This window comes from Rana temporaria, chromosome 4, assembly GCF_905171775.1.
Source record: "Rana temporaria chromosome 4, aRanTem1.1, whole genome shotgun sequence".
Classification (NCBI taxonomy): domain Eukaryota; kingdom Metazoa; phylum Chordata; class Amphibia; order Anura; family Ranidae; genus Rana; species Rana temporaria.
In genome coordinates, this window is record NC_053492.1 from 147,942,163 (window position 1) to 147,958,124 (window position 15,962).

A 15,962-nucleotide genomic window follows, 5' to 3' on the forward strand; every position below is an offset into this window, starting at 1 on the left:
GTAGGTATTCAATTTTCCATTTTCCTGGTGCCTCCATGGCAGCATACCAATGGTCAAATAACTCGCTTTACAGGGAGGGTACTGCTCAAAGAAAATATATTTAATAATTATAGAGTAGAGCGTTCTAGCAATTTTCTCCCAAAGTCTCTCGATGTGAGGGCTGCCGGATCAAGGCTATAGTGGGACATAAAGGTGCCGAAGGACGACCAGCTTGCTGCCCTGCAGATAGTTTCCGGGGAGACCCTTGCCAGGGCTGCCCAGGACGAGGCGACTCCTCTCGTTGAATGCGCATTTATTGCCTTGGGAATAGGAAGACCACTAGCCCGATAGGTTTTTTGGATGAGTCCTACAATCCATCTTGCCACTGTTGACTTGGAGGCTGCTTTTCCTTTCCTTGCCCCTTTTGGGATGATGAAGAGCCGTTGGTCCCTTCTGAATTCCTGTGTCATCTTAAGATAATGTTTTAATGATCTTGCCACATCTAGCTCATGCAGGTTTGTGGATGCCTGCTCTCCTTCAAATGTTGGAAGTACCCATTCTTGATTGAAATGAAAAACCGAAGGTACTTTGGGAATGAACTGATGCATTGGCTGGAGTACTACCCTGTCTGGAAAGAATGTGATGTAAAGCTCCTGGGCTCCCAGGGCTTGGATTTCCGATACCCTGCGCCCCGATGTGATTGCAATCAGGAAGGCTGCCTTCCAGGTAATGTCCTCTAATGAGCAACCTTCTGTAGGAGCGAATGGGGAACGTGCTAGGGCTTCCAGCACAATTGTCAGATCCCATTTTGGGTATAGAGATTTTCTGGGTGGGCGAAGTCTCAGAACCGCCTTCAAAAATCTGTCCACCAGTGGATTAAGTGCCCATCTGACATCTGTTAAGGCTGAGATGGCAGACACTTGGACTTTTAGAGTGCTGTGTCCTAAACCTAGGTCTAGGCCTGACTGTAAAAATAACAAAATATTCTGAACCTCCGGAAACAGTGGATTGAACTGGTTGGATTCCGCTAGGGTCACAAACTTCTTCCAAATCCTGTAGTAAGTGGTGTTCGTGGAAGACTTTCTTGCGAGCAAGAGGGTTCGGATGACCTCTTGTGAACACCCTATATCCCCCAGCCTCCTCCTTTCAATATCCAGACCCTCAAATCCAGAATCTCTGGATTCGGGTGGATGAAACTGCCCTGCGTCAGCAGGTTGTTCTTGAGAGGTAGAGATGTCGGATTGCCCAGGGATAGACTGACTAATAGCGGGAACCACGGCCTCCTTGGCCAATATGGAATGATCGCTAGGATGGTTACTTCTTCCTTTGTCAGACGCTGGAGGAATCTCAGAATTAAAGGAGTTGGGGGAAAGGCATAACCCAATTGGAATGTCCAAGGCTGGATCAGAGCATCTGTCCCCACTGCTGCCGGACATGGTGCTCTTGAGAAGAACCGAGGAGTCTTTGCATTGAGCGGTGAGGCAAAAAGATCTAATTGGGGAGTCCCCCACTGTTGGCAGATCCTGTTGATGACCTCTTGGTCTAGAGACCATTCGTTGTTGTTGCAGAACGACCTTGATAGGTGATCGGCTAACTGGTTCTCCGGACCCGGAATATAACATGCCCGTATGTCGAACAGATTCTTCTCTGCCCACGATATTATTGGAGTTACTTCGCTGAATAATGTTCTGCTGTGCGTGCCCCCTTGGTTCTGAACGTAGGCCACCGCCGCCCGGTTGTCCATTTGAAGAAGGACTGGCTTGCCCCTGAGAAGAGGTGCTAGATGTAACAACCCCATCCAGGCCGCTCTTAGTTCCAGTATATTGGATATCACTCCCTCCGCACTGAATGGCCACCTCCCTTGAACTAATCTGTCTTGGGTGTGTGCTCCCCAACCTAGTTGGCTGGCGTCTGAAGTAAGAATGGTCCATGTTATTGGACCTAGGCGTCGCGGAGTTAATAGATTGGAGGGTCTTGTCCACCACCATAGACTGGCTTTCATCGAAGAGGACACAACTATCTTCTGCTTGAGATGTTCTTTCCCCCATTGGGCTAGGAACCCTAGCTGAAAATCCCGTAGGTGCCACCTGGCCCATTTTACCATTGGGATGCATGAAGCGAAGGAGCCTATGAGGCTCAGACACTCTGACGCTGACATGAAGCGGGAGCTCATTGCTCGTTTTACTTTCTGGACCACCATTGGAACCTTTTCTGGTGGAAGAGAGACCGATTTCTCCGGGGTGTTGAATAGAGCCCCTAAGTAACCCATCTTCTGTGTTGGCTTTAGCTGGCTTTTCGCTATGTTGATCAACCAACCGAAGCTGACCAGAGTGCTTAGTACTATCTGGGTGTGCTCCTCCAAGCGGTCCTTTTGCTGAGACAAGATTAGAATATCGTCCAAATAATATAGTACTCGTATCCCCTTTTCCCGCAGAGGCACTAGAATGGCCCCTAATACTTTGGTAAACGTTCTGGGGGCTGATGAGATTCCAAACGGGAGGCATTGGAACTGTAGACGTAGGCCGCCCACCTTGAACCGTAAAAAGTGCTGGAACTGGCTGTTTATTGGAATGTGCAAATATGCATCCTGGAGATCTATGGAAACCATCCAGTCCCCGGGTTGGACTGATAAGATTACTGTGTTCAGGGACTCCATCTTGAAGCGTTCCAGCCTGATGTATTTGTTTAGTCTTTTTAGATCCAGTACGGGTCTCCATCCCCCCGTCCTCTTGGGAATCAAGAAGACGGGAGAGTAGAATCCCGAGTTCGTCTCTGAAGCTGGGACTGGTAACACTGCCTTCTGTTGCAACAGTATTTGGATGTACTGAAATAATACTGCCCTTTTCTCTTTGGACGCCGGAACCTTGGTGTCTTGAAAAGAGTATGGAGGAGGGCGAGATTTGAACCTCCAAAAATGTCCCCTGAGGATGGTGGACACTACCCATGGGTCGGTGCACCCTTCCACCCAGACCTGCGCATAGGCCTTGAGTCTTGCACCCACTGGGCCGGTCTGGGTGGCAGGGGAGTCAAAAAGACTTCTGGGAATCTCCCACAGGAGTTGTGGGTTTTGGTTTCCCCATCTTAAGGAAAGAAGCCTGAGACCCCTTCCAGCCCCTTCTATAACCTGGGCGATAAGATCTTGAGTCTCTTCCTCTCTGCTGCGCTCCCGGCCTGGGAAAAAATCTCTTCCTATTGTTTCTATCTTGAGGGATTAGACCACTCTTTCTTCCTGTGACTCTTGAAATTGCCGAATCAATCTTCTCCCCAAAAAGTGCTTTCCCATCATACGGAATGCGACACCACGCTTGCTTCGAAGATGGATCTGCTGCCCATGGTTTTAACCATAGGGCTCTTCTGGCCGTGATTGAATACAACATGGCCCTGGAGGAGCTTCTCAAGACATCTATCGCTGCCTCTGCCATGAAATCTGATGCCAGTTTTAACTCATCTAATGCCTTAATGACTTCCTCAGTGTCTATGCCTGCTCTGAGAGCTGTCTCAATGTTGTCAGTCCACACCCTGGTGGCTCTGGAAACAGATGATAGGGCTACCGCCGGTTTGCAAGCCCCGCCAGTTGCTTGGTATATCTTCTTAAGATCTGCATCGATCCTCCGGTCTAAGGCATCCTTGAAGGAGCCCGAATCCTCTAACGGCAGGGTCGAATTTTTTGCCAGCCTCATGACTGAGGCATCCACAGTTGGAATGGACTCAAAGATCTTAGCATCCAATTCGGCCAACGGATACAGTTTTTGAAGACGATTAAAGGCGACCGGCCTCTTATCAACCTTCTGCCATTCTTCTAGAATGATCCCTTTAATCTCCTCCATAAGGGGAAAATTAGACACCTTTTTTGCTAAATGCGGAAAGTATTTTTTTGTTTTGGAAGGAGGTTCCAGACCCTCTTCTTCCCACTGAATGGCGTCCTTGACTGCCCTTACAAATGGCTCCACCAGCCCAAAGTCAAAGGCTGAAATCTCTTCTTCATTTGATACCAAGTCCTCGTCCAGGTCCTCTTCTCCCGGGTATGGGGTGGATGGACCTGCGATCTCTTGCTCAGCCGAGGGAGAAGGAGTTGCAGAAGTGCTTTGTGCTGCCGCCAATTCCCTGATGGATTCCTTGATAAGGTCTTTTATCGAGCTCGCAGACACCTGTTTTTCTGCCGTAGCCTCCAAGAAACATTGGCCGCAGGCTAACTTGCCTGGCAGGGCTTTTTTCCCACAGACCCAACAGTCATCCCCCCTAGGTTTGGAAGAGGACTGGTGGGCCGAACTTCGATGGCTGCTGGTATTGCGGCCTGAAGAGTGTGGATGGCCTGAGCTCCTATGGCCTCCTGAGCTTCTGTCACGGGAGGATCTGTAAGATGCGTCTCGTTGCGGGCTGCGGAGACATAATCCCAGAATATGGATTTATAGTAAGTCTGTGATAGTGCTCTTTTTCCTTCAAAATACCTTACCTGATCTGTAGCAGCCCTTACCTAGTGGAATGTTGAGGATCTTTTATTGGCAAGACTATGTCCAGGGCAGCTAAGGGTAAATTTAAGAAATTTCCTATGATTACTATCTGGGCCTTGTACAAGGAGAAAGAGCAAAGAAGAAAGAGGGAAGAGAAAGAAAAAAAAAAAAAAAAAAAAAACACATGATAAAACACACTTCCCATCCCCCCTAGGCTATCCAAACAAGAGTACCTTGGCAAGGATCCATATCGCTCTGGTAGAGGGATTCCATCAGGAGACAAGTGCTGGCGATGCTACCCCACTGACAGTCTGCTCTCAACTGACCAAGACAGGCTGTTTTTAAAGTCTTGGGAGTACCAAGATGGCCGCCGAACGCGCAGTGCGCATGCGCGGCCGCGTCGCCCCGCTCCGCCCCCCGAGATGACAAACTGCGTCATGTGACCCGCGCAAAGCGCTTGCAGCTCACGGAGAGGACAGACGCTCGGCGTCTCGCCGAGGAGAGAGACATACAGGCGGTAAGCCCTAACATAGTGGTAAAGCCCTATCCTGGAATAGTCAGCCTGAATACCTGAAGAGGAGATAGCATAGGCTCCTGGAGGTAATACAAGTGCCCCAAAAAAAATCCTCAAAAAAAAAAAATGGGCTCCTATACTTATCTGGCGCCTTTAGCAGCCTAAGCCATAGGACTCCGTCCTGCAGGAGAGCATGAACCTGCAACGGTTACACCATGGATGGTGAGGAAGGGCTGAAATCTGATCCTGCGGGATGAGGACAGAAAAAAAGAATGCCTATCTGAGGGGGGGAGCTCTTTTTATTGAGAGAGTTACGTGGTCCTGTGGGTCAGTGGGGGCGGAGCCATGACCATTGGTATGCTGCCATGGAGGCACCAGGAAAAAGCTTTGTGGATCTGCCTAAGTACTCATTTGCATACGCAAAGCGGCATTTCCACTCAAAATGCCCCCAGCGGCGGATGCGGTACTGCATCCTAAGATCCGACAGTGTAAGTCTATTACAGATGTCGGATCTTCTGACTATCTTTGGAAAAATCCTTCTGAGGATCGTTTCCAAAGATAGCCACAGGGATACGCAGGCTGAACAGCAGTTCCGCCTGCGTATCTCCTTTGAAGATTTGGCCCGTAATGTATAAATACAACGTAAATGTATATTTAGTTTTACTTGTTACCTTTTCTGCTTCCAATGAATATGCCAGGTTTGAAAAGGCTTCTCTGAATTTGAAAAAAGATTTTTTCCATTCATAGTTAAATGTTTGAAATGTGTTTCCAAACAAAATTTTTCTCAGCTCCTGAAAATAAAAATTATTGTGAAAGTGCTAGAAGTAATACAAAGTTTGTGCGCTAACTATACCTAATATATGACTGATATAATCATTACAAAAAAACTATTTTGCTTTAAACTGTAGCTTACACCTAAAAAAGAAAAAAAAAAACTCATCTGGAAATGCCTGTTGCTATGCGGTCCCACGAAATCTGCCTTTGAAACCACCTAGGATTCTGACATCATCTCCCTCTAATGCTCCTGGGAAATGTGTGTCATAATTTCCCAGGATACAGTGCGCTGTCCAATTATCACTCCCCATCCAAGAAGGAAGTAAGTGCTTGTAGGCTTTACAATGCCCACAAGCAAAATGACAACAGTGTAGACATAGTTTTATAAACTATATTTTTTGAATATCTATGCGGATCGGCAGCGGATTGTAAAATAGTAAGTGACCGGATTTATATTATAAAAACGCAGGATGAAAGGACATACATTTAAAAAATGCTAATTGTGGTTGGAACTCCACTTTAACTTCCCACACAATGTGCAGACCATCAAAAAAATCTGCTCTGAGACATAAATGAATATCAGCTAGACTTAAAATCAGTTTACTTTATCAAATCAGACAGTGATTGCGATTGGTTGCCAGAGGTTACAGCATATCATTACCACTGACTGATTGCTAGAGGTTACAGCACATGATTTCTTCTTGTTGATTGGATGCTAGAGATTACTGTACAGTAATACTGCTCAGTGATTGGTTGCTAGAGGTTACAGCACATCATCTCTTCACTGCAAAGGGGCATGATATACATATGAATGCCGCCTGTATTTACATATGAATGCCCCAGGCCTCAGCTATTTCCATATGAATGCTGCAACTATTTACATATGAATGCTCCCATTATTTACATATGAATGCCGGTTATTTACATGTAAACACAGGGTCTGCAGGGGAGTCATCTGTACACAACAATAGGGCAGAGCTGGGCAGCATTAGTAGCAGCACTTCACACTGAGATATCAGGACACAGCAAAAGACTAAAACTTCAAGGGACAAGGGAATTTACTTGCCAACTGGGATAGTTGGCAAGTATGAGGCAGCTGCTTTGGGCCTCACAACAATGACAGGGCCCAGGGAAGCTGCACCTTTTGCCGTGCCTTAAAGACGGCCCTGCAGACCATACATAAAAAATTCACAAATTCCATTTCTGCCATCCAAGAGAACCAGTGACCAGTTAGTTTTACCTATTAGGCATACAGTCAGCCTAAATTTGTACCTTTTTATTACACAAGTTTAGTTCAATTATTTGATATTACCCATGAGGCATTCCTACTTAGTAGTATATGGTATCATCCTTTTCTGATAGGAGAATATGACCAACTCATTCCTTAAGTTACAGACAGATATTAATTGCACAGGCACTTGGTTGGGCTATAGTCTGGTCTAGATCAGAAATATTATATTATGGTCACTTTGAATAAAGTTCATAGTTGACTTTATGCAAGTATTTTTGTCTTTAATGAACTATTTAATGTAAAATGGATAATTTCATCCAACATGTGCATTCAGTCTTTTCAAATATAGATGAAGGGAAATGGCTTCCAACTTAGTAAGATCTCCTGATTTACTATAGTTGTTTGCAGTCTATACTTATTATATAACTGATATACAGTACAAGAATCCTTTAAACCAATAATAAAGTCTATCTGTGTATCCTAAAGGCCCCCAGTGCTTGGGCCAAGAGACCATTAAATGTATTTTAAACATTACAAATGGTAATGGCTATATACAGTGTGTATATACAGAATGTCACAAAGTGAGTACACCCCCCACATTTTTGTAAATATTTTATTCTATCTTTTCATGTGACAACACTAAAGTGACACTTTGCTACAATGTAAAGTAGTGAGTGTACAGCTTGTATAACAGTGTACATTTGCTGTCCCTTCAAAATAACTCAACACACAGCCAATAATGTCTAAACCGCTGGCAACAATGGTGAGTGAAAATGTCCAAATTGGGAAAATTAGCTATTTTTCCTTCCTAGAGTCATGTGACTCATTAGTGTTACAAGGTCTCAGGTATGAATGGGGAGCAGGTGTGTTAAATTTGGTGTTATCGCTCTCACTCTCTTATACTGGTCACTGGAAATTCAACATGAAACCTCATGGCAAAGAACTTATTGAGGATCTGAAAAAAAGAATTAGTGCTCTACATAAAGATGGCCTAGGCTCTAAGAAAATTGCCTGAAGACCCTGAAACTGAGCTGCAGCAAAGTGGCCAAGACCATACAGTGGTTTACCAGGACAGGTTTCAATCAAAACAGGCATCGCCATGGTTGACCAACAAAGTTGAGTGCACGTGCTCAGCATCATATACAGAGGTTGTCTTTGGGAAATAGACATATGAGTGCTGCCATCATTGCTGCAGAGGTTAAAAGGGTGGGGGGTCAGCCTGTCAGTGCTCAGACCATACGCCTCACACTGCATCAAATTGGCCTGCATGGTTGTTGTCCCAGAAGGAAGCCTCTTCTAAAGATGATGCACAAGAAGTTTGCTGAAGACAAGCAGACTAAGGACATGGATTACTAGAACCATGGCCTGTGGTCTGATGAGACCAAGATAAACTTATTTGGTTCAGATGGTGTCAAGTGGGTGTGGCGGCAACCAGGTGAGGAGTACAAAGACAAGTGTGTCTTGCCTACAATCAAGCATGGTGGTGGGATTGTTATGGTCTGGGGCTACATGAGTGCTGCCGACACTGGGGAGCTACAGTTCATTGAGGGAACCATGAATGCCAACATGTACTGTGACATACTGAAGCAGAGCATGATCCCCTACTTTCGGAGACTGGGCCGCAGGGCAGTATTCCAACATAATAACATAATAACGACCCCAAATACACCTAAAAGACAGCCACTGCTAATGAAGCTGAGGATAAAGGTGATGGACTGGCCAAGCATGTCTCCAGACCTAAACCCTATCGAGCATCTGTGGGGCATATTCAAACAGAAGGCAGAGGAGCGCAAGGTCTCTAACATCCATCAGCTCTGTGATGTCATCATGGAGGAGTGGAAGAGGACTCCAGTGGCAACCTGTGAAGCTCTGGTGAACTCCATGCCCAAGAGGGTTAAGGAAGTGCTGGCAAATAATGTTGGCCACACAAAATATTGACACTTTGGACATTTTCACTTAGGGGTGTACTTACTTTTGTTGCCAGTGGTTTAGACATTAATGGCTGTGTGTTGAGTTATTTTGAGGGGACAGCAAATTTACACTGTTATACAAGCTGTACACTCACTACTTTACATTGTAGCAAAGTGTAATTTCTTCAGTGTTGTCACATGAAAAGATATAATAAAATATTTACAAAAATGTGAGGGATGTACTCACTTTTGTGAGATACTGTATATATTCACTTTGTATAGATAGAGAATATCTCTGGAGAACAAAAATAGCACTAGGAAAAGAGCAACGTACGAAGAGAAGTAATTTGGAGCAACACGCCAATGTAATCTGATTTCAGCAAACTAAATTCCGATTGCATGATGTGGGCTGTTGCACTTTGTACATCTTTATTGCTCTTTGTGCTACTTTAATTAATAACTTGTCATACATTTCATGTCTTGACAATTGGTTTGTTCATATGACATCATCAGTAAATAACGTTTTTCTTTCCTTTAATGAAACACCCTCTAGCCACTCTGGCATTTAATAACACACAAGATAGAATTCCTTAGGCCTATTGTTAAATATGGATAAGGTTTCATGTGTTGTTTTATTGACAAGCTTTGCTTACCATTGCCATTTCAATTGTAATAGGCTGGCCACCAAGGTCTGAAGAGATTATTAGCTCTCTTGGGATAGAATATAACACACTGCCAGGAAAAGTGCCATGCTTCTTGCTTCTTGAGGTCTTAGGTTTTTCTTCATTTTCTTCACCTTCTTTATAGGTATCTTGAATAGTCTTAATGATTACATATGGTTAGATGTTATAGCTTTATATCTTTCATTTCAAGGAAGTAAAAACTGCAAGGGATTTTGATGCATAGGAATTGACTACATAATCTGAAGCTGCATCAAAAGAGAAGTGTTTCAAAATAAAAAGTGTTAATGTCAAAATAACAAACATACAAACTCATCAGCATCAGTCCAATGATGCATCTGTCCCCCGCCGCTTCTACACTGAGAAGTGAGCGATCAAAGGCCACTGATCTTTTAATTTTTGCTCCTCAGTGAGCAGACATCTGGTAACTGTCAGTCACTGGTTCTCTGCTCTGCCCCTCCATTGCTTGCTGGAGTGCCAGGCTTTGGAGGGGCAGGACTGGAGTTTCTGGCTCAGGCTCTCAGTGGCACACTGGGAGGTTGAGCCACCTGCCGATCAGGCATCTGGGTGGATCCAAGTATATGTGTAAAATTACAGTGGTCAGGTACAATCAAAGAGCCGCCAGCACACACCATATGCAAAGATATAATACTGTATATATACTGTGCAGCACTTAAAAAACAAAATAGATCTCTATAATACAAAAACATGCATAATCAACAGCATTGTACAAAACATATTAATGTGAACCCATATAGTGTGAAATCCACCAAGAAGCAGTAAATTTAAATGGCTTGATGTTCCAATCACTCAACACCAAAACAAGTGTCCTGGACTGGTAAAACAGTGCGCCTCTCTGTGCTCACAAACTGCTTACTGAATAAAAATAATCACTAAGCCTTATTAAATAACAAACAAAGGGTTAATGGCTTAATAAGCTGTCTACTGTACATCCAAACTGGAAAACCTCTCAACATCACATATCCCCCACATCGAATCTCAAAACTCCACCACATATTAATCATGAAAGAGAAAGCAATCTCCATCGGGAAATACCACTTAACCGCTTCTAGCCCAGGCCAATTCTGGCATTCCTCTCCTACATGTAAAAAAACATAGGGCTAGATCCACAGATGAAGTACGCCGGCGTATCTACTGATACGCCGGTGTACTTTCAAATTTCCCGCGTCGTATCGTTGTTTTGAATTCTCAAAACAAGATACGACGGCTTCTGGGTTAGATCCGACAGATGTACGTCTTCGTACGCCTTCGGATCTAAGATGCAATACTTCGGCGTCCGCTGGGTAGCGTTTTCCGTTTTCGGGTATGCAAATTAGCGATTTACGACGATCCACGAACGTACGCGCGGCCGTCGCATTTTCTAACGTCGTCTGTAGTCGGCTTTTTCCGGCGTATAGTTAAAGCTGGTATTTTGCGGCGTATAGGTAGACTTGCCATGTTAAATATGGCCGTCGTTCCCGCGTCGAAATTTGGAATTTTATTTTTTTGCGTAAGTCGTCCGTGAATAGGGATGGACGTAACTCATGTCTAAGTTAAAAAATTACGTCCTAGCGACATCATTTAGCGCAATGCACGTCAGAAAATTTCGGGACGACGCATGCGCAGTTCATTCGGCGCGGGGAAGCGCTTCATTTAAATGAAACCCGCCCCCAACCGGCCAAATTTCAAATCCGCCGCAAGAAATACACTACGCCGCCGTAACTTACGGCGCAAACTCGATGAGGATTCGAAAATATGCCAGGTAAGGTACGGCGGCGTAGTGTATCTCTGGTACGCTGCGCCGTTCTACATGTACGTGGATCTGGCCCATAATTTTTTTGTTTGAAAATTACTTAGACCCCCAAACATTATATACAAATATATATGGTATATGTATTTTTTTTTTTGCAGAGACTCTAGAGAATAAAATCGTGGGCGTTGCATATTTTTATGTCACACAATACTCTGCATCGGGTTTTCAAACACAGATTTTTGGAAAAATACACTTTGATGAATCCTAATGGCCAAAAGCACCATATAATACCCAATTGTTTGGTAAAATATAAAAGATGATGTTACGCCGAGTAAATAGATACCAAACGTGTCATGCTTTAAAACTGCGTCCGCCCTTGGAACCTTGCTAAATTACGGTACCTAAAAATCACGGAAAAGCCTTGTAAAGGTGATGGAGGTGGAGGGGGGTGGTACCCCCTTCCACCCCCTGTAAAAGTAATCCAGCAGCTCGTTGGCCACTTGGACTAATTTTATTTTGTAGGAAATAACTGGTCCTAAAGCTGCAGCTGCAGCGATGACATTTATAAATGTATTGCAGACGGGAAGTGGTTAAAAGTAATCAGTTTATTAAATGCAAAGGACACACCTAAAGAGCAAGTAATCCTGTATGGCAAACCCCATCAGACCTGTGACCGGAAGTTGTGCGTGGTGATGTCACGTCCGTAGGCCCTTCCCAACGCGTTTCACCATAGACAGCATCATCAGTGGACGATGAAAATGGGTGGAACATGTAACATGTTTCAAAAGTGAACTTATCATTTGATAGAATGGATGATAAAGTGAACTAAAACAAATTAGGCAAGGCTAAAGTGCAAATGGGCCATAAGGCTGACCATACACTATGCAATCTGACTGTAGAACCTCCATTAGGCCTCCTTCTCATATCTGAACCTGGATGCAGTAGGCTGAGTCAAGTCCGCTGTCAGCCCACCATTAGTTTAAAGGGGCTGAGTGGTTGCTGTTGATTGCATGCCCTGGTCATTCCAGCAGAAGAATCCATTGATTCTTGCAGCAGGAATCCAGTGGCTGCATATAACCGGCCATGTGAAGGAGGCCTTAGATATACAATCAACTAAGTAGTTCAAGAGGCTGCCTGATTTGATACTACAGCGGTACCTTGGATTACGCGCATAATTTGTTCCAGAAAAATGCTTGTAATCCAAAACACTTGTATATCAAACAAGTTTCCCCATAGAAAATAATGGAAACTCAGATAAATCGTTCCAGCGGCACTGCTAGTGTATGCAGTAACCAGAGGTGGGGGGGGGGGGGGGGGGCGGAGACATTTAGAAACACTCAGTGAGGCTCGGGGACACTTGGGAATTTAATGTTTCCGAGTGGCTTCGAACAGCTCAGAGTGTCACCAGCTCCCCGACACCTCTGGCCAAATGTCCGGGCACATCCTAATCATCCTGTGTGCATTAGCATTGTAACCAGTTAGGGGAGTACTGTGGGGGTTTTTACCCCCTTTTGCCCCCTCTCCCCCCCAGTGTTGCTATGTGTTCTTCAGCTGGCTCCTTTCCCCATTGTTGCTGGTTTGCTGTAGTGGCTTCATTTGTGTGTCTCCCTCCTGTGCAGGGAACTGAATGGAGCAGCTATGCAGCGTGGGAATTTGCATCTCAGTGTGATGGTTCGATTCCCTACATTTCCAGAATTTGTGTAAAGCAGCTCTGTGTAGTAAACTGCACCTTTAAAATAAAAAAAAACCTGCAAGATAATGGCATAATGTGCTAGTATGCATCACACACTAGCACATTATGAAATAATTACCTTAGAACATCCCTCCAGTGGCGCGCTGTTTCCCGCTGACAGGGCTTCCATCTTCACCCTTATTTCCCTATCGGGGTTCGAGTGCTTCAGTCGTCTGATTGGCTGAGCCGCAATGACGTCTCTCACAGCCATGGCACGAGGACCTGAAGGGATGGCACAGGTATTCTGTCCCTTCAGAGCGCATGCGCTGGTGACGTCACCGGCTGCATGCAGTGTGAATATCTCCTGAGCAGTGCAAGTTTTGGAGATATTCACTGTACCTACAGGTAAGCCTTATTATACGCCTACCTGTAAGTATAAGTAAAAAAAAAGGCTTTACTACTACTTTAACCACTAGCCGACCAGCCCCCGCTCGCCCCTGGTCCCGATGCTCGTGCCCGGCGGGCGCGATCACCGCCGGGCACCCGCAATCGCTCGTTACAGAGCGAGAACAGGGAGCTGTGTGTGTCATTCTATTCTGACAGCGGGTAAAATATACTACAGTAGCTCTCATAAAGGCACCAATTTACCTTACCCGCTAAAGCATTGAATTATGAAAGTTTTAGGTACGCAATTACCTGTGGGCTCCGAGTCACTATTATTTTATACACAGCTTTAACAGTATTACGTATATATTTTCCCAAACCCATGCCCCATGTGTTTTGTTCTTTGCATTTTTTTAAAGATATAAGTATAGGTATATATTAGTATAGGAGTATATGAACAGTTTGTGTGTATTATATGGCATTACCACTCACCTTCTCCTGACTGATAAGCATTAGAAGGCTCCTATAGCTGAGCATGAAACCCTTGGATCCGAGCACAACACAGAAAACAAGGTGCCACTTACTATTGATTTCTTCCCGACATCTTCTTGGAGTAACTCAATGTAACTGAGCTTTGAGGTGTTTCCATTCAGAAGTGTGTTTGAGCAAATATTCATAGTATCAATGTAACAGAAGAGGATACAGATGAAGGCACTTGTGATGAGTGATAGGGAAAGTGCAGCCTCTCTATCGGAGTCTGCCAAGATACCGCCTCTCTCGTGTCAGTTACCACATAACAAAACACTTTTACAATTGCTGGATGGATATTTTTAATTGAATACATTCATGAACATACAAAAACTTTCTTGAATGCAGAATATAGCCAAACTGCTAACGCTTGCTCGGCATGCAACATGCCTTGTGTTAGGGCAGAGCGTTCAGTTAAAAGAGCTACCTTTTTGTAACCCAGCATGCATGGTAGTGCATTGGGCTATGTTCACACTTGAGCTGAGCGTCACTGGATTTTTTACAGGCCTTTTTATGGGCATTTTTGCTTAAATCTTTTATAAAATAATTTTTAGCCAATGGAAAGATAGTTACTCGAAGGAAAAAACATGATACATGCATATTTTGAATGTTTTGCTGTTCCCGTTGAAGTCTTTTGGGGTCAAAAACACTTGGAGCAATCAGCTTCCAGGTTTCTATGCAGAAGTGAGCCTGATTTTGCACTTTCCAGCTTTAGTAAATAAACCCCATTGTGTACTTAAAAGTGGGGTATGCCTGTACTTCATGTACTTTTTTAAACTACAACCTACAAGTGACACTACACTCAGGTGTGGACAGGCACAAATGAAAACTATAGAATTGTGAATGTTGATCATTTTGGAGCTTTGAGCTACAAACCTGGGCGTAGCATAAGGGGATGCAGGGGTCACAATCGTAACCCCACCCCTAGCTCCAGGGGGCCCCTGCAGCCTCCCTGTCATAATATTATGTCCTCCACAAAGTCCAGCTCCGATCTGCCCACGTTCCAGTACTGGGCTTCCACTTTGCCTTCCACAGTACACACCCCTCCATTCTCATTGGCTGGATGGAGAGGAGCACAGGGGGAGAACAGTCCAGGATAGGGAAGTGTCTGTGCTGTGTGCTGGCAACATGGAATGGTAACAAAGCTCAGCAATTAAAGAGGAGGAGAGTGCCGTCCTGTAGCCACGATAGGACAGATGTCACTGCTGAGGTAAGACACTGCTCAGTATCTCCCAGTCACCAGCTGGGATTCTCTGTACCCCCCACTCAGGTATGTCTGCTTACCCCACTTCCCTGACAACTAAGGAAAAGACACAAACCTCCTGAAGGGGACCTTCCCCCTACACCTGCCAACACTGACAAAGAAACCTTCATAAATTGCTAAAACAAATCCCTTAACAACTCCTGAGGGGCCCTGGCCTGAGGGGCTGCAGACTTCAGATTTAGTGTCACATGGCTTCCCCCCCCCCAGATCTAATTTGCATCCCCCAAAGCCCACTGATCACCCCCTCCACCCTGGATGCTATGCCCAGCTGGTGAGCTCCTTTCCCATTACAGCACTTTATACTGCTCCTCCTCCGCAGGACTTGCTATGGGGGCACACAGAGAAGAAGAGGAGCCAGGAGCACCGGGGGGGGGGGGGGGGGGGGGCAGAAGAGGAGATAAGTATTACATGTTTATTGTTTTAATAAAAAATAATGTCTTTTACAACCACTTCAAGGTAAAAAGAAAACTTCCAATACCTTCCCTTCCCCAATCCCTAATCACTTACCTGAGTCCTCTCATGCTCCAGCGCTGTCCCGGCTGCAGCGCCACTGCTCTTTCTGCTGCTGCTGTCGGTCAAATCCTATAAAGAGGGGGCAGGGGGCTTGGATGAGCCACGCTGTGTGTGTCTATGTATGCACACAGCCTGGCTCAGAAGCATGCCAACATGGGTGTCCCCATAGTACACGGCTTGCTAAGGGGGCACCTGGAGGAATGAGGAGCGATCAGCGCAGTGGGGGGAATCCAGAAGAGGAGGTAAGGGACCACTCTGTGAAGTAGTAGTGGTGACCCGCGTTTATCCAATACAGAAAAAATCAGGTCA

At 45.1% G+C, this 15,962-nt stretch overlaps 1 protein-coding gene across 1 annotated transcript in view; it reads right to left on the bottom strand.

Moving 5' to 3' along the window:
• MINDY4B (MINDY family member 4B) overlaps positions 1-15,962 on the bottom strand; it is an 86,178-nt gene that overhangs the window by 44,426 nt on the left and 25,790 nt on the right. The window contains exons 4-5 of the mRNA XM_040349161.1: positions 9,513-9,680; positions 5,616-5,735 (exon numbers count right to left, since the gene is read on the bottom strand). Coding sequence (XP_040205095.1) covers positions 5,616-5,735; positions 9,513-9,680 — 288 coding nt within the window. The remainder of the gene's footprint in view (positions 1-5,615; positions 5,736-9,512; positions 9,681-15,962) is intronic.